The 27,298-nt window shown below is 38.5% G+C and overlaps 2 protein-coding genes across 4 annotated transcripts in view; one reads left to right on the top strand and one right to left on the bottom strand.

Moving 5' to 3' along the window:
- Window positions 1–6,258, top strand: part of flt4 (fms related receptor tyrosine kinase 4) — a 39,586-nt gene extending 33,328 nt beyond the window's left edge. For 2 of the 3 annotated variants that reach the window (XM_063875823.1, XM_063875821.1), the window contains exons 19-30: window positions 74–187; window positions 982–1,070; window positions 1,235–1,394; window positions 1,509–1,603; window positions 2,833–2,955; window positions 3,136–3,247; window positions 3,489–3,588; window positions 3,783–3,888; window positions 3,980–4,104; window positions 4,760–4,883; window positions 5,047–5,132; window positions 5,671–6,258. In XM_063875823.1, coding sequence (XP_063731893.1) covers window positions 74–187; window positions 982–1,070; window positions 1,235–1,394; window positions 1,509–1,603; window positions 2,833–2,955; window positions 3,136–3,247; window positions 3,489–3,588; window positions 3,783–3,888; window positions 3,980–4,104; window positions 4,760–4,883; window positions 5,047–5,132; window positions 5,671–5,890 — 1,454 coding nt within the window. In that variant the 3' untranslated portion in view covers window positions 5,891–6,258. The remainder of the gene's footprint in view (window positions 1–73; window positions 188–981; window positions 1,071–1,234; window positions 1,395–1,508; window positions 1,604–2,832; window positions 2,956–3,135; window positions 3,248–3,488; window positions 3,589–3,782; window positions 3,889–3,979; window positions 4,105–4,759; window positions 4,884–5,046; window positions 5,133–5,670) is intronic. The other variant, XM_063875822.1, reaches the window with a different exon arrangement.
- Window positions 6,259–7,272: 1,014 nt separating this feature from the next.
- Window positions 7,273–24,202, bottom strand: ergic1 (endoplasmic reticulum-golgi intermediate compartment 1). The gene is made up of 10 exons (XM_063875825.1): window positions 24,048–24,202; window positions 17,906–17,967; window positions 14,774–14,846; window positions 14,213–14,307; window positions 11,593–11,717; window positions 10,921–11,025; window positions 10,760–10,820; window positions 10,441–10,541; window positions 9,355–9,477; window positions 7,273–8,558 (listed from the first exon to the last, which is right to left on the bottom strand). The coding sequence occupies exons 1-10, from the start codon at window positions 24,065–24,067 to the stop codon at window positions 8,451–8,453; spliced, it is 873 nt and encodes a 290-aa protein (XP_063731895.1). The 5' UTR covers window positions 24,068–24,202; the 3' UTR covers window positions 7,273–8,450.
- Between the last annotated feature and the right edge of the window lie 3,096 nt (window positions 24,203–27,298).

The following is a 27,298-nucleotide window of genomic DNA, read 5'->3' as shown; positions in this document are numbered from 1 at the left end:
GTGTGTGTGTGTGTGTGTGTGTGTGCACGGGCGTGTGCGTGTGTGTGTGTGCGCGCGTGTGTGTGTGTTTTAGATGGAGCCACAGCCAGCGAGCACAAGGCCTTGATGTCAGAGTTAAAGATACTGATTCACATTGGAAACCATCTGAATGTTGTGAACCTGTTGGGAGCCTGCACCAAACCAAATGGTGAGATTTACATGTATTACATTTTCTCTGTGTGTTTAAGAACGCTATATGGTCATATCATGATTATTGTTGGTATAGGTTGAATGCACAAAGAGCACGATTTCCTTATAAAGCAGAACAACATGATTTTTATGAGAATTAAATTAAATTGAAATAGAATATTACTGTTTTTTTCACATAAACATGCAGTTTGGATACATATAAACAACAATAATACTAATTGTAATAATATTCATAAATAATAAACTGAAAACATATTGAGAAATATATGCCAATATAAAAGTATTTTACCCCCCAGTGTAGTAATAATTATCCGTCCCAAAAATCCAATATAGTTCAAGGCCTAGATATAGTTTATCTGTTTTCAGCTTTGTTGAAATCCCTTCTCTATTATTTTGTCCACCCCCTGCAGCTTCCGCACAACATTTTCATGGGAGAAAAACAAAGTGAGAAAGTCAAACATCTGCCTCTCTTTTCTTTCGACACCCTACTTTTCTGTCCATACATCAATTTGATATTTAGAGCACATTTTTGAGGATTCACATCTGGCAATGTTTAACCCTGTTTACCCTAAAACAAAAGCAGTAAGTTAGCCTTGCAGCTTATCCCCAGCAGGAAGTGCTTACAGAAGGCCAAGCGTCACTATTTTAAATATGGTGTGACAAAAATAGCTTTTTAACGAGAAACAGATATTATTTTGCAAGCAGGAAAACAATGTGTGTTGAAATAATCACGGAATTTTCATAAAGCACTGGCATGATAAAAGCTTACAATTAAAGTGTGTGTATCCCCAGGTCCTCTGATGGTGATAGTGGAATACTGCAAGTATGGAAATCTGTCCAACTTCCTACGAGCCAAGAGAGAGTTCTTCCTCCCATACCGGGTATATAACACAACAGTGATTTTTATATTTGTTTGTTCTGCTTCGATAATGTAACTGCAGCGAGAATTACGTTACTATAGTAGAGCTGTCATTTCTATAGTTTTTTCCTTTATTGAACAGCATTTTCTAAAAACTAAACACATTAAATGGTTTTCCGCACTCAGGATCGCTCTCCTAAAACTCAGAGTCAGGTGAGACGGATGATTGAGGCGGGTCAAATAGACCAGAGAGCTTGCCACCCACCTTCTCCACGCTCCTCACCACTCAACAGTCCTCAGACTCCATTAACCATCCTGCCCAATGAGGGTCCTGCTGTGGAGAAAAGTAAGTCTGCTCAATTCCCAAGATTCAACAATTTAACTCATTGTCTTGTTACCATTGTCGTTCAATTGTACCTTGTCTGCTTTCTTTAACCTTTCCCTCCTGCTCTCTCTCTAGTGGACGACTTGTGGAAAACCCCTCTGACGATAGAGGATCTAATTTGCTACAGTTTCCAGGTGGCTCGTGGGATGGAGTTCCTGGCCTCCAGAAAGGTTAGTTGTCAGCATTACAGAGACATTTAGTCAAAAAGCTGTGGTGAAATGTCACCAGAGGGGTGTCACAGAGGCAGTAAGTTTTTGCTTGGATCATTCAGCTTCTCAGTCCTTGGTACTTGTTCAAAGTCACCATAAACTACAGCTGTATTGTTGTCCCACAGGATAGTCAAATAATACCAATATAATGAAATATATTCCATACTAAATCCAGTTGAAAAATGTTCGATGTCATTTTATGGATGTTTGGATTTGTTGATGGCTGACAGTATTGTCTCGAGGACATTGAGAAGCTACTCACAGCTGCTAAGCATTAAAAAATAAATGTGGCATTTAATTAAATGATAAATTGAAGTTTGTTTAATTAATTCAGACTAAATAATAATAAATGTGTTTAAAATCTTAATGTATTTAAAAGAAAAGTAAAATTGCAAAAAATCCAATTAAAAATAGGATAACTTAAAGTAACAATAATTAAAAAGTAAACCTTTTTTTATTATTTGATTACATTGAACACATTCGCATATACTCTATGAGTATCCTGTTAATGGCAATGCAATCTGTGTTACTTATCAGTAATCACCAAATGTTATTTAATTTAATTTAATGAACTGTATAACAAATGTGGATCTCATGAGCGTCTCTTGGTTTGATTCAGCCGGGAGTTCATTAGGCCAATCTGTTGTTGTTGTATTGTGGGTAAACACATTTGATTCTTATTAACAGCCACAGCCTTACATGTGAATCCAAGTGTAATCAGGTGAATAATGGAAATAAAATGGTGTCTACCAAAGCGGCTTTTGTTTGTAATAAATATCAACAATCTGAGCGGACTCTAAGCAGACTGTCTGTGTTTGAATGACTCACAGTGGAGATCCTCTCCTGCAGCAATGACACAGCGCTCCAGACATAGTCCAGTCCTAGTTACCCACCCACACACACACACACACACACACACACACACACACACACACACACACACACACACACACACACACACACACACACACACACACACACACACACACACACACACACACACACACACACACACACACACACACACAGATTTTAAGGCAGCGGATAAGTAAAAAAAGACCAACTGCTATTTACTTCCTCCACATCATACGGAAAAACATGGTGGAATCAGAAGCATGCAAGCATACACGGACACACACATGTAGATACACACCTATTGGCAGGGTTTTGATGTATGCTTTTATCCACAGTGTATCCACAGAGACCTGGCAGCCCGGAACATTCTCCTGTCTGAGAACAACATTGTGAAGATCTGTGACTTCGGCCTGGCTAGAGACATATACAAAGACCCTGACTACGTCAGGAAGGGCAATGTAAGGAATCTCCCTCTCACTACGCTAATTATCCATCTCCATTTACTGTCTGGAAACATTAAACACTAACTTCTAGTTAGTTTTTTAACCACTCACACAGTGGTTACATTTAAGGTGATTTCTAATTGTGTAAACGTGTCTGTCTTATAATATTTCTCCGGTGTTTTAATGATACCTCAGGCTCGTCTACCTTTAAAGTGGATGGCTCCCGAGAGCATCTTTGACAAATTGTACACCAGCCAGAGTGACGTGTGGTCTTTTGGAGTTCTCCTCTGGGAAATCTTCTCCCTGGGTAAAGAAATACGTTTCATTATTTGTATAAAAATCAATGGGATGCAATAAAATCTTCTCTAGAAGTTTTATACTTTCTAAAAGTGCCAATCGATCTCAGTTCCTTCCAAAAATAATGAGGAAATGATTGTTGGTTAACTTTTAGATAAATCTTTATCACTGTAATCCAATCACAAAATCCCTTGTTTTTCATATCTCTGACATGTTTATTGGTGTTTCATCCTCCTGTTGTCTGCTTTCAGGTGCATCTCCGTACCCAGGAGTACAGATTGATGAAGACTTTTGCAGAAGATTGAAAGACGGTGTGAGGATGAGGTCACCTGAGACTGCCTCCCCCGAAATGTAAGCGTAGACTTTGATTTAATCTCGCCTCTTTTGCAGTCAATCCCGTAGGCAAACCAGGACATTTGGAAGAGGATAACAGATCAAATGTGCAGTTGTTCAATTAAGTCAGGGGAGACCTCAGTGTTGTGTTGTTGTGTTATTGTGTTGTTGGGTTGTTGGGTTGTTGTGACGGTGCTGCTCTCTGCTGGTAGATATGGCATCATGTTGGCCTGCTGGCAGGGTGAACCCAAAGAAAGACCCCCCTTCCCCGCCCTGGTACAGATCCTGGGAGACCTGCTGCAGGACAACAGCCTACCTGTAAGTTTGCTGCTGGAGAATCCTTAATTATAAGTGTTGGTGAGTTTTTTTGAAAAGCTTTTCAAATACATTTTCTCTGTTTACCCTTCAGGATGGGAAGGACTACATCCCTCTGAACCACTCACAGAGCTCAGAGGATGATGGTTTCTCGCAGGCCTCGTCACGCCCTCCATCCGAGGAGGAACTGAGAATGCCCTGCAACACTCTGCCCACCAGGTATATCTACATCCTTTATTCCCTGAAAATCTATTTAGGTATAAGTAAAGATTCTTTCTACGCATGCTCGAATGTGCTTCTGCCTCATCAAACTAATTCATGTTATAGATTTTGGGTTTTGTCTGAGCTCATCTGGTTGGGTAATGATGATGATGTCATGCACCAATCAGGGTTTGCAACTTTGAACCAATGTAAATGTGTTAAGAGCTGTGTGGTTGTTTGCTACTGTTGCCAAGGCTACTGTCAATCAAATCAGATCAAACGCAACCCATCATTGAAATACCTTCGAGACAGCCGACAGAAATGAGACAGGAATTGAAACTGAAATCAAGCGACTGTTCCGATTAAAGCAGTTGTCAAAAAGAGAACTTACAGTTTTTTATGGGATGAGAAAAACGTTTTTTATTACCCATGTGTAATGTCATATTACCGGTTTAGTTAGTATTTACTTTAGTATTGAATTTTTTTGTCATATGGACACTCACTGATATTTAATCAGATCAGACCTCTGATGGAGAAAATCAAAGAGCTGACAACCTATTCATAACAAAATAATATATCGCTCTCTTTTACCATTTCTTATCTGTCTCGTGGCATTTGTCTGTCAGCAGGAGGCTCCATCATGTATTGATCTGATAATTCTTTCCTTTTTCAGCAGATATTATAACTGTGTGCCCTTTGCCGGCTGTGTGTTTGTTGGACCCTCTAAAGCATGCCAGCCCAGAGTCAGGACATTTGAAGAGTTGCCCCTGGAGATGCATCGACAGAAAGCTCCTCAAGTAAGCCCTTGATCTTTTATCAGCTGTTAGGGAAATGTGACATTTGGTCAATGGCATTTGGGAATGGTCTCCTTGGGTAATTACCAAAAATAGTTGCAGAGATACCAGCTGGGTCAACGAAAGGCATTTAATTCACATGATGTCAAACTGTGTCTTTTCCCAGGATAACCAGACGGACAGCGGAATGGTTCTGGCCTCGGAAGAATTTGAGAGAATTGAACACAAGCACAGGGGCGCCATGTCTAAAAGGTTAATCAAACAAGAGCTTTGATTCATATTTTTGTCTGAAGCCAAAAGTGACGCAAAAGAGACACGCAGCAAAGGATTTAGTTACAGTGCAGATAAAATATGAGAAAACAGTAATTCTCTCTAGGTTAGAAACATGACGTAAGTAGCCCCTAATAGCTTTATAAGTGGTGAGATATGCAAAGGATGGGAGCATAAGCAGGGGGGAATCATGGAGTGAGTAGCAGTCTGAGTCATTTGAACCCAGGCCGCATATTCATCAAAAGTTTTGAAATCTTGGCTCAACAATGCTTGAAAGAGCAGTAAAAGAAAGAAAAAATATATTTAACAGGATTTAGTAGTGTACTTATTTGGGAATACTTTTAGTGTAAGGGTCTATCACTTTCACACGAGAGCATGTGAGTTATTAAAACAAAATGTTGGTTTGTTCATTATAACAAGCTCTTTTGGTTATTGAGTATAAAAGTTGGATTTGTGATTATTTTGCATATGTTTTGCTAAACCTTTGCACAGTAGATAATGTATTTTATTCTATCACCAGCCGTATGGACAGCAGCAGCAGCACAGAGCCTCTCACAGGCTCCCATGGTTCCCTGGGGCGCAGCAGTGATGCTGGCTGCTCCAGACACCGTCCCACCTTCTTCAGCCAGCTCTCAGGACAGACCTTCTACAACAACGAGTACGGTCACCTGTCTGAGGAGGGCTTCTGTGACTTCTTCTCTACACCGGACACCCACTGCCTGGCCTCCTCTAATGTGTAACTTTACCAAAGAGGCAGCCCAAGAGAATGGAGTTAAAAAAAAAAAAGTAGGGAAGCTCAGGGTAAGGGAGGCTTTAGTAAAATACCAGTTATGACATGTAATAAATCATTTATTAATGATAGATATGTGTGACTAGAGCTAACCTCTGATCATCCCTTCCTCTCGGGCTGCTGCCTCAACCACAGACTGAGCTCTATGTGCCTGAAGTTCTTCCAACCAGCCACTGGGTGGCAGCATTATGACAAAAACAAACCCTAAGTATTTTTCTATTTACACATTTATATTTGTACCTTTTTATATACAGAATTGTCTTCCTTCATTTGTACAAACTATGAATCATATGGGAAGAAATAAAGGAAATTATCGTCTTCTCACTCTCTTCTCTTGATTGTTAGGTTGTCATTACTCCAGTGAAATACATATTTTAAGTGCTAATTTAAAATCGTCACGCTGTGATGAATTACAGGTCAACAAATGATGACCCACATGGTGGAAAATCAAAGAAAATAGCAAGATATTTAAGGATCTGTGTCATTCTCTGTAGGTGGAGACACATGGTTATGTGACACTGTACAAGGGATAAGTGACGGAGGTAAACAAGAGAGATGTAGGGTGAATAAAAAGGAGTGAGTCACACTAAGCACCTATTATCAGAGCTAGACGTAAGCATGATGACAGCGGTGACAGCCTCACACTCTCTTACAGGCCCACATCACAAACGACAACCTGCAGCGTTTTGACATTGGAGGGAAATGAGCTGCAGCATTTGGGTGCAAAGTCCACTTCAGACACAAGTACAGCCACTAGACTAGCATCCAGTTAAAAAATGCGGTGCAAAGGCTCCATTTTCAGATTTTATAAATAATATTGTTGTTAAGGGTACCTGGGTAGATTCAGCTAAACTGTGACAGGTTTAAATAGATCTAGCAGACACCTTTGAAGTGAAACTTGTATTTTAAAGCCTGCAGCTCGCTTTTTAAATGGTCCTACATTATATATCCTGGACACCACGGCTTGACTACTTTAGTTTTATTATAAAATAGTCTTGTACTTTTTCAGAACAGAAAAAAAAAAACTCTTCCTGGTTGACAAAAATGTAAAAGGTGAACATTTCCTTTTGAGTTTTACAATCCAAACCCAAAAACAGATTGGAACAATGTATCAAAAATTAGGAAAAAGTTGTTTGTGGCTCTTTGAGCCTTTTTGTCATTGTTTGTATGACACACCACCACAAAGTAACTTTTCATATTAAACTTTTAAGCAGCTTGAATGACCTTGATTTTGTGATATGATTTGGATAACGTAAATGTTACACTGAAAATGAACATGTTCAGTGAATGTCAAAAGCTTATAGAAAGATGAACAAATAATGCTTACACCAGTGGTTTCTGTGGTACCTTTACTTGAGGTACACATAGCATTACAGAGTAATTTGAGAGGGAACAGGAAGTGGATGACCTCAACAGCAGAAAGACCAGTTTCTGAGGGAGTGTGATTATCACCACCGTTGATCAGAGGTCTTTATACAACCAAATAAAGGGAAAAAAACCCATTCTTCTTTACAACCTCATCAATATGTAAACAAATTCCTGTACCATGTCAAAATAGACCAATTCATCTCTTTAAAAAAACAGACATTCTCTAGATTTTCTGAGATAATTGATAAGGAATGAAAAAAGTAAAAGCAAGGACGGTTAACAGCATTGATGAATTATTTGGTATGAATTGACTGAAAGGTAAACAATGATCATTGGTTTGAAAATAAACTCTAGAAAGTGAATCTACATAGAAAGTTGTAACATGCAATATACTGGTTTAAGTGGCAGCCACTGCAAACAGACAGACTAACACATGAGAGCTGATGGTAATCATGTGAGAGGTAACCTAAAGGCACATGGTTTGAAACTGGCCATAAAAGTGAGATCAGCTGGAAAAAGACATCAGATGATGCAAAATGTTGTTATGGAAAGTGTGAATTATGGAAACACTTTAAAGTTTAGCCTATTCACATACCGGCTTAATGTACCCAAACACTTCCCTAAAAGTATTGTTCCCTTTTAGCGTGATTGGGAAAACTAGACTGACATGTTGAAATGATCCTCTAATAAAACATTTAGGTGTGTTTTGTTTGTACATTCTACAGCCATAACCTGAAAACTTCCTTACGATTGAATATATTTAGAGATTTGTGTCACACACACACGTAAAAAAAGAAGATTGAATATCAGTACAAATATCAGCCTTTTTGTTTTGTTTGACTTCATTTTAAGTGCAGCATTCAAATGCCCAGAATGGTTGAACTTTGACACACAGTATTTCATATTAGTAGTTACAAAAGAGCTTCCCTCTCCTCTCTTTACAGTAAAGATGGAGAAAGCAGTCATGTGATAGTCAGCATCCTCACCAGATGGAGTCTGAGATAATCTTCAGTAAGGAGACAGAGTCATTGGTTGTGATGATACAATCTTCAAAAGGAAGTGGGGGTTCGAGCAGCTTGGATTTAGCTAACAGGCTAACTTTGCACTTTATTTATGTTGAAGGGAGGAGTGGGGAGCGGTCCTCATGACATTTTCCCAATCTGGATCTTCTTCCAGGCCTCTGAAGCGGTGAATATACAGGAGTCGATGATTCCTGCCACTGTGAACGTCCCGCCGACAATGGCACAGATCTACAGAAAACAAGTCTGTCAGTCAAGCTGTTTAAAATCTTTGAGGTTTTCTTTCTTTTTATAAATATGTCATCCACATCTGTTTCTCATTTAATTTTAATTATATGACACTGTCATTTCAATATTTGCTGGAATCCAGCAAAGAGTCCTGCCGCAGCTTGACTCACAATCCTTAACCATGACTCATAATCACACTATGAGCACCGTCATGTCCTAACTCATGCCTTAAGTCATGATAAACCTAAAAAACTGAAAAGACAAATAACGGTTTAGCTCATCAGCCAGGCAGCCAATTTAATCCTGACTCAGTATCAGTGAGCAGGAAACCTTCCCGATGAGGTGGTTGGTTACAGGCTCAGCCAAAATTCCTCAACTGACGAGGTCAGGTATGGAGGGGGGGGCAGAGAAAGGAATTTAGGACGTAATAGAAAAGAGTTTTTGACAAAACATAATCACTGAAATGGTTTTCCAGTTTTTTATCTTTTGTAAAGATGTTGAAAAATCCAAGGTTGGAGTTTTCCCTGTTTCCAGTCTCTGTGCTAAGCTAAGATGGGATAGCTGTAGCTTGATAAATACATATATAAATCATTCATTTGAAATGTGAGAAACTAGTAGTCCAAACATAGTTGTGTGAGGCAGATGAAAAAAAACCTAATAGCAGCTTTAAAAATATGTTTCAAGCCTAAAATCACAGTTTCACTCTGTTTAAGAGCTTTCAAAGACCTTGGATTAAACTATATTGAGTTTATTTTAACTCTTTTTATTCTGGAAAAAGCTCTGAGAAGACTTCACTGACTGTTGTGACGAAACGGTAGAAGGGCTGTCTCCTCTCTGTGTACTTCACTGTGATCGGACTGAGGTCGTATCGGAACCAGATGGCCGGGATGATCCTGCCCGTGTGGCTGTACGCAACGTATTCCTGGACGGGATGAGAAAAAGAAAAGTGTTACAAAATATTTAATGAGTCTTTAAAATCGATTTATATAAAACTGAGACAGTTAAATCCCATTATATTTAGAAATCCATTTAGAGCAATCTTTTATTTAATTCTTATCTCCAGTGGTGGCGGGTTTATGAGTCGTTACAGAATTGGTTTCAGATAAAGTCATAAACGACTCCTTGTAGATTAGTATTGGATGAATTAAAGTAATGAAGTAAGCAAGAGGGGGAGATACAGTCAATTGATGTTGAACACATTGCGGAAAAAACACATCCAAATTCAGCAGAAAAAATAAAATGTGTTGAATTGTCCTTCAGCTGAACCTGATTCAGGAATATTCTGCTCACACCCTCATCTTCATCAATTCACTGCTGACGTGCACTGTTATTACTCCAAACCAAGCTGTCCATCAACACAGTTCTAGGAATTGTGTTTATGGTTTGTTGACATCTGGGGAGCGTTTCCAGTCACTAGGGGCGCGCTTTCACTTTGGGGTGAGTGCACAAGTTAACACAACGATATATGCTATATCCAGCAGTGGCTCAGTCAGTAGGGGCTTGGACTGGGAATCGTAGGGTCGCCGGTTCAAGTCCCCGAACAGACTTGGAAAGTGGACTGCTACTTGGAGAGGTCCCAGTTCACCTCCTAGGCCCTGCTGTGGTGCCCTTGAGCAAGGCACCGGACACCTCCAATCCCCCCTCCCCATTGCTCCCCGGGCGCTGCACAATAGCTGCCCACTGCTCCTAGTACTAGGATGGGTTAAATGCAGAGGACTAATTTCACTGTGTGTGCTCTGCTGTGTGCATGTATGTGACTAATAAAGAGGGTTTCATCCTCCGATTCTATAGGCCATATGCTGGGATGGTCAAGCTGCTGCCTCAAATCGAGGAACTCACAGGTGACAGGGAAAGGAAAAGATGGATAATAGGAGGGAGACGGCACCTTGTTGGCTACTGTGTACTGGTAGGAGAACCTCTGTTTGCCTGATAGGTCTTCATACACTGTTGGAACGATCTTCAGTATGTAGTCGTGTGACGCCAGAGCTGCAGGAGAGAAAAAAAGTCATTTCAGCAAAAAGTTTCCAAAAATAGATGTAATGTTGATCCTGACGCAACCAGCTGGAGCTTTTTTTATATGAGATGGAGTGTCAGCTGTGGTTCCACTTTTAGGATTTGATACACGTCCAGTAGGTGTCTCATTTCATTGCATCACACTTGCATAAAAGTCAAACTGGATAAGATGACTACATGCGGATACGTACGATTAGATGACAGCCTGTTCGCCCCTCCCAATGCATTAAAGGCTCCTTGGACGTTTTGTACCTGTGTGACAAAAGAAACCTGTGTTTAGCCTTGGTACAGTAGATTTGTATTTGTTTCTGTTTTCTTTTTCCTGGGGTGTGTTTTTGGTGCGTGTCCTGACCTGAAGCTTTTCTCCAAAGGCCAGCTTGTGGATGTTGTGGGTCATGTCTGGGCTCTGGGGCTGGGCTGTAGCGCTGTGCGTCGACACATGGAAGTTCCCTGGTACCTGCAGACACACATGTACACACAGAGGCAGCTTGGTTTAGCTTAATGTGAGCACCTGCAACACATTTGGTTAACTAATGACCAAGTCTGAACACACACTGTTGGTTGGAAATTAAATGGCTCTTACCTAGAGGAAGGAAAAGGCCACTTTAACACGTATTTCCATATGTTTCAAGAGCAGGAGTGTTCAATGTACAACTGCAGGGTTAATCATCTTAAATGGCCTGGAAAGAGTGACGCACAAAGATGGCGGTGGGGCAAACAGGGCTTCACAGGGCCCAGACTGCAGACGTAACTGAGGCTGATCTTAGGGCTGTTCCATTTAACATAATTCAATTTAGACAGGAGAAGGAAGATGTAATGCTCTCAGACGGGGTACTCTATGTTTAACTCAAGTACAACACAAATAAACAACCAGATACTTCAAGAGCCACCAAAATACTAGGGCTTTTATCCAATCCCTCAAAATGTAATAACTAGGCGCAGAAAAAGTTGAGTCTTGATTTTCTGTTATATCTGAGTGTGTAATTCTTCCTTTTCACTTCACTATGTGATTAGGAGGTCTTACTTTGTTGATGGTGAACTCTCCTTCAAAGCGACAACCGTCCCCCTGGTTGAGAGGAATCTTCATGGAGTTGTCTATGTGACCGACCTCATGGCGGCCCATCTCATCCTGGATGTCCAAACCCACCACTGAAGGAGTGCAAACACATGGGAGATAATTAAAATAAATAACTGAAAATTAAATAGAAAATAATATACTATGGTTTCCTCTGCTCATTGAAAAAACAAGTCCAAAATTAGTAGAATAATTATTCATTACATAAAATGACTTAGTTTTACTCATTGTACATTTAATATGTCATTAGTGCTTACTAAATGTAAATGATATCCCACTTTTATATCGTGTTAGCTGTAATTTAGCGCTTCAAAAGTGTTGAATTTGTAGGATAGTTTACTTTTTTTTTTCTTCATGGTCAACTTGTAGTTCTGTTATATCTGACATTTTGAGACGTTTGTATTGTAGGATTATTTATAATCGACTGTTTTTTATTTCTTATTATGTGCAATACTTGTTTTACATGCTCCTGCAATGAAAAATGTCTCAATTTGAGATTAATAAAGTGTATCTTATCTTATTATCTTATTCATTAAGCATAAACCAGGGTTAAAACTTACACTTATTCAGCACCTATACATTTTTTTATTTAACTTTGACTCGACAACCTTTTACTTGTATACCAAACATTTGCAGCTTTTTTTCTGTGTTATATGTTAACCCTGATCTTTATATTTTTCTTATAAACTGAAATCATGAGCTTACACCAAGTCTTACACACACAGAATCAAATATAAGAAATGTGCTTTTCTAGAAGTTAATGAGATCAAAGAAGTAACTACACTGAAAAAACTGAAACGTTGACTTTAATTTAATGTAATATGTCCACAGAAGTGACATAACTGTATTAGGTTAGTTGAAAGCACTGATGTTAAGCTTAAATAAAAAAACATTTGGTTTAACTTATTATTATTGCTTTTAACTAACCTAATACAGCTATGGAACATTTGTTGGCATAGTAAATTTAAGTCAACGTTTCAGTTTTGTACAGCTTCACAGGTATAAAATGGACTAAATGATGAATAGGTAAATCTAAATAATTATTGACAATGAGAATTATCAGTAGTGTTTTTTTATACAGCATCACAGCCAAACTAACACTGTTTTTATTTGCCAGAGGAAGAGCGGAATAATGAGAGAAATTCTGCAGAGGGTGACCCACAGAGTAAACACACCACCTCCAAATAGACCACCTATCCTGCTTGTCTGTGTTTTTCCATCCAGGCCCCCCCCACTCCCCTCCATGCAGGCGGCTGTGTGTTGGCACACTGGCAGTGGCCTATTTTCAGATCCGGCCTGCGCTGTGCGTTGGCAAGCAGTGCAGAGCGCGACGTGTGCTGGACCTGTGCTAAAAGCTCCACATGCCGCCTGTCTGACCTTTGACATTCAAGACAAGTTCGCCCCCCCCACTCCCTCTATCTCAAAATACAACGCCTGCTACTGCCCCTGTGAGTGCAGCTGAGCTAGTTATTTCTCCTTTTTAAGACATTTAGAACTGGAAGTGTGTTCATGTAAAGTGGATCGGGGGTGGTGGGGGGAATTATTATAAGGTTATTACACCTTGTTTTGCTTTTCCATGAGGTCACAAATCTAGACCTGGCAACCCGTAAAGGTCAGTGGAGGGAGGTTTTTAAATGTTAAAACCAGGAAAAGCAGAGTTGATCAATAGCAAAAAGAGATGGGAATGCCAGCTTTTCCATGATGAAAAGATTTCTCACGCCAGGGAAATTTGTAATGGATGACGACCTGATGTACAATATTAACCCACAGGCTGAGTAACATTTCTACTCATAACATGCAGCTGCAGTGTGGTTAGACCAACATGTTAAAGCTGTGATTTAAGAGGGCCCCACATTTCTGCAACAACAAAAAAAAGTTTAAATTGTGCAAATAAACAAAACCACCATACATACATGCACAGGGAGTTTCAATTGGACACGGCATGAGACAGCCTTTGTTTAGGCATGCCATGAGTGAGACTGTCTAAACACATGGCCAACAGCTGTGTGTCAGCATGCCAAAACCTCTATCACAGAAATCTGGACTTCATTTTTTACACAAGCATTTATTAGCTTTGCCATTTTTGGATATCACTTGAATCGAACAAATGTGTGGTCTCTGTGTGTCATTGAGCATAGTTTCTGACGGGAGTCATGAGTAGCAAATAACCAGTGACTGCTCTCCATCCTGCCCACTTCTCAGACATCCAATGCAGCAGAGAAGCCAATAGAGGCAACTCAGATTACGACTGAGTGGCAAAACCAGATCAAACAGAGGGGCGACGCCGGCCGGAGGCAGGCCTTAAATCTGCTGTTATCTAACACACACAGCCGGTAAAACAAACCATTATGAGTGTACATCTTTTTCAAGGGCATCACTTATCTTTGGCCAATACGCCATGTAAAACGATTGGGCATGGTGAGTGTGATATGGTCTGATAAATGGGAAAAACAGAACTGTAAAAAGGAACCCATAAACAATGTGAAAAGAAAAACACACAAACAGCAAGTGTGATGCAAAGAAGATGTGTGTAAAGTAGTGTATATGTATATATTACGTAAATACTCACAATCACAGTGTAAGTTTGGCAAACTGATGTTTAAACTCACTTCTATCTTCCCACCACTGTCTTTATCGGGATCATCCACATACAGTTCGTTTACACTGTAATGCACAGAACAGAGAAAAATGGTTAGATGAGGTCAAACCGAACATTTAATGAGCGAAGTGAAAATAATTTGAGTAAAATACACTTCTTCCTCCTCATACATGAAACACTGCTTTAACAGTGGAGGATACATCTTCTGCCAAATTTGTGTCATTTCCTCCTTTCTACACCCACTTACCCAAGTCAACCCTTATTACATTTCTAAGAGGCTGACGCACACATAAAGCCAATTTCCTGTGAGAGAATACAACTGACTCTGTTCATTGGTTACAACACATGTGGAGCTAAAAACATCATAATGAGGGCATTGACATTCATGATTAAATCCCTGTCTTGTATGTTTCAGACAGCAGGTTCTGTGCCTGTGCGGCAACAAAGGAGCTGTATTTTCAATCTGTGTGTGTCAGCCACAGGATATTACAGGTACACCCTTATTCTAAGACCTGATGATGCTATACCTACATTTCTGTGGCTATGAATCCCGTAAGCTCAGACAGGAACAGGAAGAGTATGAAGAAACAGCAGAGGATGGAAACTGTGGGCAGAGAGGAAGAAAAGTTAGAATGAATATTAAACTTAAGTCCCTGATGATCTTCTGGCAGCATTTATTTCCCATTAATCCTAAAATCACACTGGCGCTTCAAAGGAGGATGCGAAACAAATGAGCCGGGCTGTTCCCGCCTTTAGGGTTGGTTGACTTAAGTTATTGAAATTAATGGAATCACAGCGGCCATAAAATTCCCTAAATAGCCGTTACACTGACGGTGTTAATCCTACCATTACGCAGGTTTTTAAAAACCCTACTTCAGTCATTACACATTGAATATAAGCTAAACAGGCAGACATTGCAGCATATCTGATTTAAAGGGGTGAGCTAATGCTAGTCCGACAAACAGCTCCTTTTCCTTAGACGAACTTACACACTGACAGTCACTCATACCAAACAACTCCTACCATAAGTTTTAAGGACTTGAAGCTAGACAGAAACCAAACCAGGACGATTAACCTTTACTAATATGTATTTTAGTTCAGTCTGAGCCTAAATAAAGCCTGAAGCCTAAAAACAGAGAAGCGACAAGGCTGTCAAACTTATCAGCCAAAGGGGTCATGCAAAATGTCGTCATGTGTTTAGTAAGATAAATATGCAAGGAACTGATCTCTGTCTGCGCAACAGTGGTCTATCCGGTGTGGCGAGAGCCTCTGTCAGAAAACTCTCACTCAGCAGGTGTAGCGTGTTTACTTGGCAACTGTCTCCTAGGATCTCACTGTCACATGACATTGTGGTAGGCAAGCCATGACGGCCAAACCTTCGGCCTGTGAAGGCTTTACATAAGGTAATGTTTCATCAACAAACAAAAGGGAGTGTCGCTATGACACATAGGTCACCAATTCAGGTTGATAAAAAGACTTGTACAGTAATTCTTCCTGGGCTTCAAAGGACGCAACACTGGCACAGGATCACTTAAGATCAGCGTAATAATGGTTTGAATTTTCAAAGCTCGCAATGGAAATACTGACAAAGAATATTGGGTTGTTTTAATTTAAATTTGAGCTCATCCTTCCGATTGCTCACACATGAGATAAAAGGGGATTAAAAAGTAGCTTACTTTTATGTTTAGAGCTGTGACAAAAAGAAACAGATCGCTAACACCAAGATTCGGTCTGGCACATATGAAACCAGCATCTCTGTTATCAGATGTGACATATTTTCAAACTCCCCAAGGCTTATCTTCCAGCACACAGCACACATAGGTGCAAATGTTTTATCAACACAGGCAACACAAACCAATATTATGACAGCAAATCATCAAGCAACAGACTGATATATTATGTTCAAAGCTACAACAGCTCCAGAAACCACTGTGGTCAAATAAGAGTTATTGTTCACAGTAAATAATGTAGTAATTGAGCTCAAAGGAATGTGGCCCTAGCAGAAAATAACAAAAGCAGACAGGGTCAAATATTTGGCCTTTAGCGAAGAGGGGGAGACTGTTTGTGGTTGCCTCTGAACTCCACGAGCCGAAAATGTGAGTGCTGTGGGTTAAGTAAAACCAGTCGTCTAAAATCCAAATCAACCCAATGCCCTCATTTCCAGACAGTGGATGGAGACAGGAAGGGTGTTGATTGTGGACAGGAAGAACTTCCATCCACGTTCTCATTGTTCAAAACTCTGCGGATGTCGATGGCAAATCCATTCTCTTCCATGTCATCCAGGAAAGTGTTTATAATGTGTAAAAAACTCTTCATATCTTTCAAGATTATGAAGCGTTTAAAAGCTTCAAACATTATATTTACAACATTGCAATCAGTTCACTTTTTTGAATAATAGATCAAATATTTCCCAAAAACTCTATAATCTTATTAACTTTGCTTTTATGCCATACTTCTGATTTGGACTTGATCCCAAAATGATCACTCCTATATACAGAATAAAAAATGGCTGTTGAAATCAAACAAAACTGAAAGATTGCCACCTATGCTGCTGACTCAACCTGACATCAGTTTGAATTGATGTTGACACTACCTTGTCATTGGCTTATAAATAGGTAACCAATACTAGTTGGAATGACCAGTTGGAGCCTAAAATGTGTCATCAGGAGTTCTGTCTTCCCTCAAGAAGTGAATAATCAATACAACTCCCTGATTACACAATGACTTATGGATGACGAGTAAACACAACACATGACTTGACAGGAAAAGCATTTAGATTTCCACTGATGACTTCTAGGGTGCCTGAGGTGATGGCTGAGCATGATCATTAACATTCTTACCATACTAGTTTGTGCTAAAGCAGGTACTTCCCTGTGCTGAATGACTCCGGCAGGACGTACCTCCGTGCTGGGACAGGCAGGCGCTTGAACTACAGCTCCGCCCTGGCCTCAACTATTCCTCAATACATCCACCTCTCAAAGCAGTGCATGATTCCTCTTTCTATTTAACTTTCAATGTGAAAAGTGTGCATATAATATATTGCAGGTAAGAAAATAGCATGTCTTCAGTCCAGAGAAAAGTTATTAGTAGTTGTGATTTAGGAATTATTGAATGAATTATTAAGAAATAAGAAAACCTTTTGGGTACACTTTAATTTCAGGGTAAGAAATTGATACCCCAATCATGTCTGTAGACGAAATGCAAAGCTATAGCTAGCCTAGCATAAAGAAACAGCAGGCCTAGCTCTGTCTAAAGGTTAAAAAATCTGCTTATTAACACCTCTTAAGCCCAATAATAAACAGGAGTTTAAAGAATTAAAAAGGTGTAGACATGACGGTGGCAAAAAACTTGTTTCTATGAGGCTAAAGCCAATAGCACATCTAATCCTCACAAATGAACTCATCACATATAGTTTGTTTAATATGCACATAAACCCAAGTGTTAAAACAACAATAAAAGACCAACTTGTTTTTTGGTGTGGTGTTCATTAGTTATAAGCGGCTGAGACATGGTGTGTTGTATCAATATCTTCAATTAGGGTATTTTAAGTTTGTGATTGAAGAGATCTTTTTAGTAGCAAATCTAATCATATGTATGTGGACAAATGGACATCTTAATTAAGTAGAAGCTCAACATTGTGGCCTGTTGTGAAGGACTACTTACTGAAAGCTCCTGTGTATGTGGGCTGGGTGAGATCTTTTGGCACTTTCCTGTAGATATCGAATCTGAGAAGAGAAAGGAAGAAGAAAAAGGGAGTGAGAAAAAATAAAGGAGAATGTAAACACTACGTGCTGAGAAAAAGGCACATGCCGTACCCATAAGGCAGTGCGATATTACAGAAGAGTGAAAGAATGTTAGCTCTGGACCAGCGCCATCACACACAGGTCCAGACAACCAGCCGCAAAACACACACACACACACACACACACACACACACACACACACACACACACACACACACACACACACACACACACACACACACACACACACACACACACACACACACACACACACACACACACACACACACACACACACACACACACACACACACACACACACACACACACACACACACACCTCTTCCTTTGAATGTGTGCTCTGTAATTCTGACCCCCAATAAAAGTCTCTGATGCAAAGCCAACCCACCATTGAAAAGACACACACAAATCATAAACACGGCTTCAAATATATATGGTTTGATCTTCTTGTTACCGTACAGTTATTAACAGTAACACCAGCAGTGAATGTGGATGCTGAAGGAGTAAAACTGCAGGTTTTCTCTTATCATCTAAAGCTTTAACTTCTTGTTTTTTGTGGACTTTTAGACTGTGCGTAGATCAGTGAATCAGAAGTGGAGGAGGATCATTGCAACCTGCGCCAATCAACTCTCTTATGACATACTGTTGTTGCCTATTTGGGGGAGCTGAGAAGGTGGGAAAAAAGCTGCGACTCAACACCAAAACTATTTCAGTTCATGAGATCTTGCACATGTCCTTTTTGGGGCAGTGAAACATTTTAAACCCCAGCGCTCACAAACCCCACCCACCCACTCTTCCATCCCCATCTCCTTCCAGAACTCACATCTGCTCACATTTCTCCCACTGAGAGCTTGCCGTGAAATAACCACAGCTGATGCGGTGCGGGGCGGGGGAGGAAGTAGGGGGAGGTCTTCCTGTACAGCCCTGACCCCGCTGCTTCTAGTGTTTTGCCTCAGCTTTCACTCCTTTGTTTTCATCTACTTCTAAACAACCCCTGGATCCTAAACACCTCTGACTCTTTCTCTCTCTCTCTGATCCATATCCATCTATGACTTTCTGGGCCCCTGTCACATTGGTGTTAGGTCACTGTGTGCTAATAGCTAGCAGGATGCATAGAGCAGACAGTTTTAGAGATGGGCTGGGTGGGAGGAGGCTCAGGGAGGGGGCGCTCTGTATCAGGATCAGAAACACTTCTAAAATGACATACTTCCTGAATATCAGGCTTGAAGGGAGGGTCTCTTTCCTCTTTACATTTCCTCCACCCAGCCTCAGGACTGACCTCCTGAGAAACCACAGGTGGAGCATCGCGATACACACAACTGTCGTGTGAAAACCCTGAAAGTTTTGTTGATTTTCATCTTTCTGACTTCAGTTCAAGGATTTTTCACTACATATGTTAAGGCCTATTGCATCTCAGAGAGAGAACCTTGAGCCTGTTTAAAAACATATATACTTTATACACAACATGTTAATATAATGTATCAAGCAAGTACAGTTTTGTTTGTCAATTATATCAATTAGTATTAAGTTACTCAGATATTTTAATTAATTGTAATCTAAAAATACATAAATCATATTGAGATCATTCAGATTTCTGTGATGTGCGAATATACTTTGACAGAACTTTCAATGCATTTAAGATACTTTCAGATAGACATGAATGTGTTGAAGATTTCAATTTAAATAAATATCTGTTAAATCACTATCGATGGCCAAAAAAATAAACAAATATCTGTGATCTGTCCTTAAGCGCACTGATGAAAGCCCTTTGTTTGCAGTATTACAGATTATGTGTCTGTGGAGACATACCCATAAAGCGGGAGCGCGTAGCCTTGAAATTAAGATTTGAAAACACACTTGCAATTACGGCTTATAGCCTTAGACATGCCACATAGAACAGCATTAGAGATTGTAACTTTAAATGGATTTTATGTGTATAGCTTTCATAGCAAATTAATAAATCTTGGAAGAATCAATCAACATAAGCCATAAAGATATTTAATTGTATGTTTTAATCATATGTTTTGCACACAGCACACACAGCTGGTTTGCCTTTTGCAGTCCATCTCCGATACTAGATTATTAATAGTTCTAGAGACCCTGGCATCTTGCTGTAGGATCACAAACCCCTATTTTTAGAAGACACAGTTTCCCTCTGCTAATGGCGAATGTGAGCAAGGAAACAAAATCTATCTCGTCTGGTCAATCGAGACCTGAGACAGAAACTGATACAACATGGGAACTCTAAATAGTCTCAAATGCACATTACTGTATCTGTCCACCGACAGTCTGGATAAATCTGGACACAAGGTCTGAATTACACTTTAAGTTATGGGTTGGAAATAAGGACAAAAATAACAAAATGGCACCACAGAACTATATTTGTATTGATCTTAAGAGTAAGTAAATAACATTTAAACTCGAGGACAGGGGTGTCCAAATTTTTTTCACTGAGTGCCACATACAGGAAAACATGAGAAGGGCTGGGCCACTCACTGGAAGTCATGTATATAATTGAATACGCTTTAAGAAAACAAACAACCTTCATCACAGCTCTCCATAGGGTTTCATTTATTTTCTTACAAAAATTGTTAGCAGCTCATCCCTTAAAACAGAAGTGTCAGATTGCTTATAATAAGGGGAAATATAAGGGGACATTTCTAGCTTGTTAAGTAAATAAGTTATAGGGTTTCTTTTTTTTGGACACACCTGCTTTAGAATATATGGAATACTTTAAATATTTGATTTACATTTAGACTTTTATCTAGATTTAACACATTGCACTTCAGTGACATTAAATGTAATGACATGATTTATTTCTTTTATTTACAGTGAATCATAATTTATATTATTGCAGTAAAACATAGATGTTCATTTATGACATCAATATCATTTAGCTTACATAAACATGGGAAGGGAGGCCTACTTTCTGTATAAGCTATGATTTCAGCACTCCCGCTTCTACTGATTTTGTTTGTTGGATACATAAATTGTCTGTATTAATATTGTAATAGAAAGATAAATAAAAGAATATTTAAAATAATAATAAATATATATGGCATTTAAAATATATAAATAAGTATGACTGAAACTGAATAACTTGAAATATAGAAACAATGCGATAAGGTAACACGAACACAAAAATAATGCTTTTTTAACGATAATCATTCAGTAAGGTATATTTTTTGATACATCATTTAAATGTGCATATTCAGGCTGAATTAGAACTCAGTTTTAATTAATTTCCTCTGCTAAGAACACATTGTTTTCATTAATACTAATTGTGACTCCTGAGAGTTCACCTATCGACCCCTCGTTGATGTTTTTAATCTCCTGAATTACAGTCTACACACCTCCCTCCGTCACTTCCCACTGCTCAGTTTTCTGCAAGAAGGGCCCAGAATGATGTTTTGTTTTTAGTAAGAACATGTTGTACCAGCATCTTTCTGTTGACATCACAAGCCGCAATTCAAGGAAGGGCCCTTGCTAAATAAACCATATTTCACAAATGAGTCATAGCGAGTCAACGGTTCAGCCTTTTTTAAGTTTCGCTGAGTAAACCCACATAACGGATGTTTATGAATAATGTTCGCTTTCTCACATATCCTTACCTCACATCACAAGCTAAACAACACATGTACCTCTGACTTTATTTACGTAGGTTCTATTCATTTATCTGACCAAAGTGTACGTCATGTATCAAACAGTCACCCAAGATTAAATGATATGACATGTATTTACATTGAGCATCCTCACTGAAGCTCTGAAGTTTGCATGATCTAATTATCCCCAAAACAAACATACTAAATGATCAGCCCAAAACACAAACGTGTGTCAGTAAATTATATAATCTGATACCATTCCTTTAATTATTCACTTATTGGTTCAGCAAAGCTGATGTTCAGTCTTTCTGAGAGAAGTTCCCATATAAGAAGCTGATTTTGAATTGCCATTTTAGATAATCTATCAAGGAAATTACATTTCCAATACATGATCCACGGTAATGTATGTTGCTAAACAGTTGACTAACCCTGCAGTATTTCTGAGGGGGCGAAACCTTGAAACAACTCGTTTTTGGTCAATCAAACCATTTCCATTGTTGCATTGCAGGTTAAGAACGTTCAGGGACTCCAGTCACAGGCATGCGAATGGGATATGACCAGTTGATAACCCCATGACACACTTGCTTTCACAACACAAACACACAGAATCGCTCTACTGTAGCTATTGCAAACGAGAGTTACGACACAGCCTGTATGTTGGTAAATTCATTTCGTTATCAGAACACAGCTGTGGTCAGTGGGAAAGATATGATGACTTTGACAGTCAGCTCATGCGTGTTATGAAAATGATCTTCCTTTTCATCAGCAGTTACCAAGGTGACGTGTTCAGACAGCTTGTTTTACAGTGTAACATTTACAGGTAAATAAAACTGAGGAAATCCTCACACTGGAGAAGCTACTATAAGGGAATATTTGGAATCTGTTGCTTTATAAATGACTCAAATTATATTTATATTGCATCAAAAATCAATCAAATGTATGTCAATTATGCTTGATAACTGAATAAGCTTAAAGAATAAAACCTGCATTCATTACAGCTCTCCATGGGGTTTCATTTATATTGTTATACAAAGAGTTGGCAGTTCATCCCTTAAAACAGAAGCCTCAGAGTGCTTATAATACGAGAAATATCAGGGGTACGTATATTTCAATCTTGTTATGTAAACAAGTTATTTGGCTTTTTTTATCAACTAAGATTTGTTAGAAAGAGTTTAATTGACTGAATCTATTTGTCTTATTATAAATATGTCTTAATTAACACATGAATACCGTGTAATATATGTTTACATACATATTTAAGAAGTACAATCTAAGACACAACTTTCAATTATACTTTTAGAATTTGTTGCAGCCAATTAAATATGGACAACCGGCCACAGTTGGACAACCCTGTTCTAATCCTGTACCGTTTCTTGATTTTAGTTTTATATAGTGGTGAAACTCATAGTCAATTAATTGATTAAAATAAAATAAAAACAATATTGGTAATGATTAATTGTTTTTACTGGTTTTTTAAGCAAACATTGTAAACAAACACCACACACTCTCTTGTTCAAGCTTCTCAAATTTGAAGCTTTGCTGCTTTACTGTCACATAATTGTGAACGGAATATCTTTGGCTCTAAGTCAGAAAAAACAAGACTGTTGTGAAGGGCAGTGTTTCACTACTTTTTGACATTTGATGTAAAACATTTAATCTGACTTAATTTATTGATCATGAAAATAAGTATTGATTGCAGCCCTAATACTTTAAGTTACGCTCCAATTTAAGAATGAGTATGTGATTGCAAAAATGTGAGTTTGACAGAACAGCAGTCAGTATCTGTGACAGCCCTGATTATGAACAGACCAGTGGGTGCATACATCCTGTTCTTCATTTTAATTAGGGTGCACTTTATTGACAGTTTCAACAGCCCCATAGGTGAGAGTATTAGCTCTGTGCGTTGCCTTGCCCTAGTATCTATAGGTTAATGGTCCTGTCAGTCAGGTGTATTTCTGACTGTTCATTGTCTGTTTTAAATGTGTATTGGTGGTTAATGATTCTTAATGCTTTGACACGTTTTGTGTATTGTGAGCATTGTCAAGGTTTGATTTGTGAATAACACTGAACCAGACCATCACTGTTTGCTTATTACAACATGCAGCTATGACAAAACTGTAGTGGACTGTTCCTATAGGCACTACCGTTACCAGTTTCAAGACTTGCAAGTGTTAGGATGGAGGAGGAAATCTGCACATGCGCAGGCATAAACCTACACAAAAACTGTGAACCAAATCTGAGCATCAGTCCACAAACTATACCCGCCCCCGCAACAATGTAGCCCATTCATGCCAAATGTGAATCAACACTGTTGAAACTTCGCTGATTAGTAGGCAATGCTTTGCCAACCATTAATACATACAGAGCTCACAGACTGTAAAAAAAAAAACCAACGCCTCTCAACACCTCTCACAAAACAACCGGAAGCTCCGTACTCACCTCCTAACATCGAAAGGCATGATGTTTGCACGTTTGACAGGGGGATTAGCGGACAAAGATACAAACAACAGGCTAACAGAGCTCTCTTCTACCGGTGGTTCATCAGTACCGGGCTGACGTCAGCTTAGGACGCTTTGCAAAATCTGATTGGCTGCGAGCTACTTCCTGTTTGAACTGATTCTTTTTCCTGTGAGAGCGGAGAATCGTTTTATGGCTTTACGTGCGTTTAAAAATGTCTGTTTGTGTAAATAATTATGGAAGTAACAGGTGATATCAAAATTTAAGGACTTTACATATTTAAAAAATAAAAAAAACACTTATACTTGATACAAAAAAAGTGACTCAAATATTTTGTGACATCGTGAGCAATAGTGTTTTCCCCATCAGTTTTATTGATTATTTTCTTCATGTAATCTGTGCAAACAACAACAATGTTACACAGAGAGGGATATGAGGGATAAGAATCTGGTTAATTTCTATCTTTAGTGCCTGAACTATTTAATTACACTAAGGTACATATTGGGTACTTGTATAAGTGTTCATTAATGTATTTGTTACTGTTACTCTTCCGGTGAAACATTTGGTTCAATAACATAGTATTTATTTAACTCCGTACATGATTAAATACACATAGGGCAGTTTACACATATAGACAGAGGAACAGATAATTCATGGACATACATTATATTCATTACATTAAGCAAATAATATGTAGTTCAATTACGTACAATATTATTAACTTAGTATGAAGTAAAGAGTTTAACTAAATTGTTGTTTACATTTTCATTTTTTAAATTTTTTAGTGGGCTTGATGGAACAGATCAAATTACATTACAAGAACAATATAAAATAAATGATATATAATTGATCTTTCCTCATGACTTTTTGGTTGATCTGTTTACATAACATACACTTGATGATGTCAGCTAACATTTCAATCTTCGCTCACTGATTCAATGTTTATGTGGCCTCAAACAGCAGGCCATAAACCATATACTTTTTGAGACAATCTTTGTTTACATTCCTTTGTTGATATAATGCCCCTATTCGCCCGAAACACATCCATTACAATATTTGGCAGACCTACAAAAGGTCTAAGAATGTCAGAAAAAGCCTGTCAATAATCCATCAACAAGCATAACTTGTATACCAGTCAAAAACTTGTAGTGCTTGTAAAATTCGCTAAGATCAGAATGGTTGATTGACAGGCAGATTCTTTATCTGCATAGAACAATTTCAACAATATTAAACGTTTCACATTACGGGTTACAATTTTGATCACGTGTATTAGATATTGGACTGTGTTACTGTCATAACCCAGACACTTGGAGTTGTACGTCATGTTTAGATGTGGTGAAACACAAATTATTTGTATTACAAAATTCAAATACTCTGCTAGTTACATTTTTCCCATGTTTTCTTTTTATTTGTCTCCCCACACTCATGTATAAATGAAACAAAAAGTTTTTTGGCTCACATAACGTGTCTGTTGTTGAGACAGACACAGGGTAGGCCCTGTGTTTTCCCAGTGATGTCTCAGTTGTTGCCCCTAGTGACAATGACAGTAAACAGGCAGGGATGACAGCAAGTGACAGCAAAGTTGGATCACAGGAAATGCCTCTCTGTCGTCCTCTGTTTCACTTCCCTTTCTGAATGAGAACTACAGTTGGTTACAGGCTATAATTATGGGAATTCAAAACAGAGCAACAACTAAGGCTTTATTTTCAGACCTGTATTCCAATATTCTGTCCCATACAGTATTGCCAAAGACATACAGGTTTTGATTCTCACTCGCAGAGAACATTTGGACAGATACATGTTGTCACGAAGAGAACAAGACTTTTTCATGTTTTGGTTTCATTCTTGATCTTTTTGATGATTATTAAGATCAACCAGCTAAAATATATCCATGTTTCCTTAATGAGCCGTTATATTTATATTATACTGTTTCACGTGCAGATTCAAGCCTAATTTTACTTTCATGTGTACCGTTGGAGTCAGAAGGATATTATATAAAGTCGAAGGCCTAAATAGAAGTGATACCTAAATAGAATGATAAACAGGCAGAATACGAAATATAGAAAATACAAAAATATGTAATAATAGTAAAAATAATAACAATAGGGGAAATGTGTATATATTCCTATATATTATTACATAAGATACATGGGCTCAGCCATTTGAACTTTTGTAATATGTTTGTTGTTTGTGTAATATTTTGGAAAGCCTCTACATATAATGTACATCACATTTATGCGCACAATGTAAACAATATCTTGTTTATACCTATATTTCAAACATATTCTATGTAAATATTGCTTTTTTTTTAAGGTCATGATTAGTTGACATAGTTTTCTTAAAACATTTTCATTTAACTTTAGTAACTATACAAGATAAGATAAGATGTACCTTTGTTAATCCCTGTGAGGTAATTCAAGCGTTTATGCAGAAGGAAAAACAATACAGATTCACACAAATTTAAATTAAAAATTGAAAATTCTAAATGTATGGATGTAGGTTTATGTTTGCATCAAAAACACCATGACAAATTCCTAGTGCTGTGTATAAATTAATGCAGTGAATATATGCTGGAGTTGCTCCTCCCTTCATCAGGTGTCTGATTTATTTTCTAAACTTCAGTGAGTAAATCCATCACTTCATGACTGGAGTAAAGACGCATTTGAGTACAAAGTGTTTAGGAACAGATTGCTTTCAGAGCCTTGTTCGACCTTCCTCCCCCGAATAGTGTGCAAAATTCCTGCTTTGTGGCATGTGCCTTAGAGGAGTTGATTCATCTCACAGGAGTGTGAAGTTAAACCTGCTAGAGAGTTTTTGCACTTTGTTGTGATTGGTTAAGTTTCTGTCCTTAGAACTTCCCCACCCTTCCCCCTCTTCCTTTCTCACATAACACATCTATTTCCCTATGCCTGAGAGTCAAAACAGCATGAATGTGGATTCACTGGGCTGAAGTCCTCAATTGTTCAGCTTACAGTAAAGTGAAAATGATGTCATGACCTATATAGTAAGTCAGCCTGAGCTTTTGAAGGAATAAAACCTAAAGCATCTTTTGCCACAAACAGCATGATATGTTAGATTCTAAAGACTTAATTACCATTAATCCAATGTTAAGACAATAACATTGTCAGAGACACAGTTGAGCAGAAATTCACTGTGATTTAAGATGGTGCATTGAGTACTACCTGTTTTAAGTCTGCTTTGCATACATGTCTTTCCCAACAAAACAACCTCAG

This window comes from Eleginops maclovinus, chromosome 23 (assembly GCF_036324505.1).
Source record: "Eleginops maclovinus isolate JMC-PN-2008 ecotype Puerto Natales chromosome 23, JC_Emac_rtc_rv5, whole genome shotgun sequence".
Taxonomy (NCBI): domain Eukaryota; kingdom Metazoa; phylum Chordata; class Actinopteri; order Perciformes; family Eleginopidae; genus Eleginops; species Eleginops maclovinus.
The sequence above is the reverse complement of the archived record's forward strand: the minus strand, read 5'-3'. Positions and strand labels throughout refer to the sequence as shown.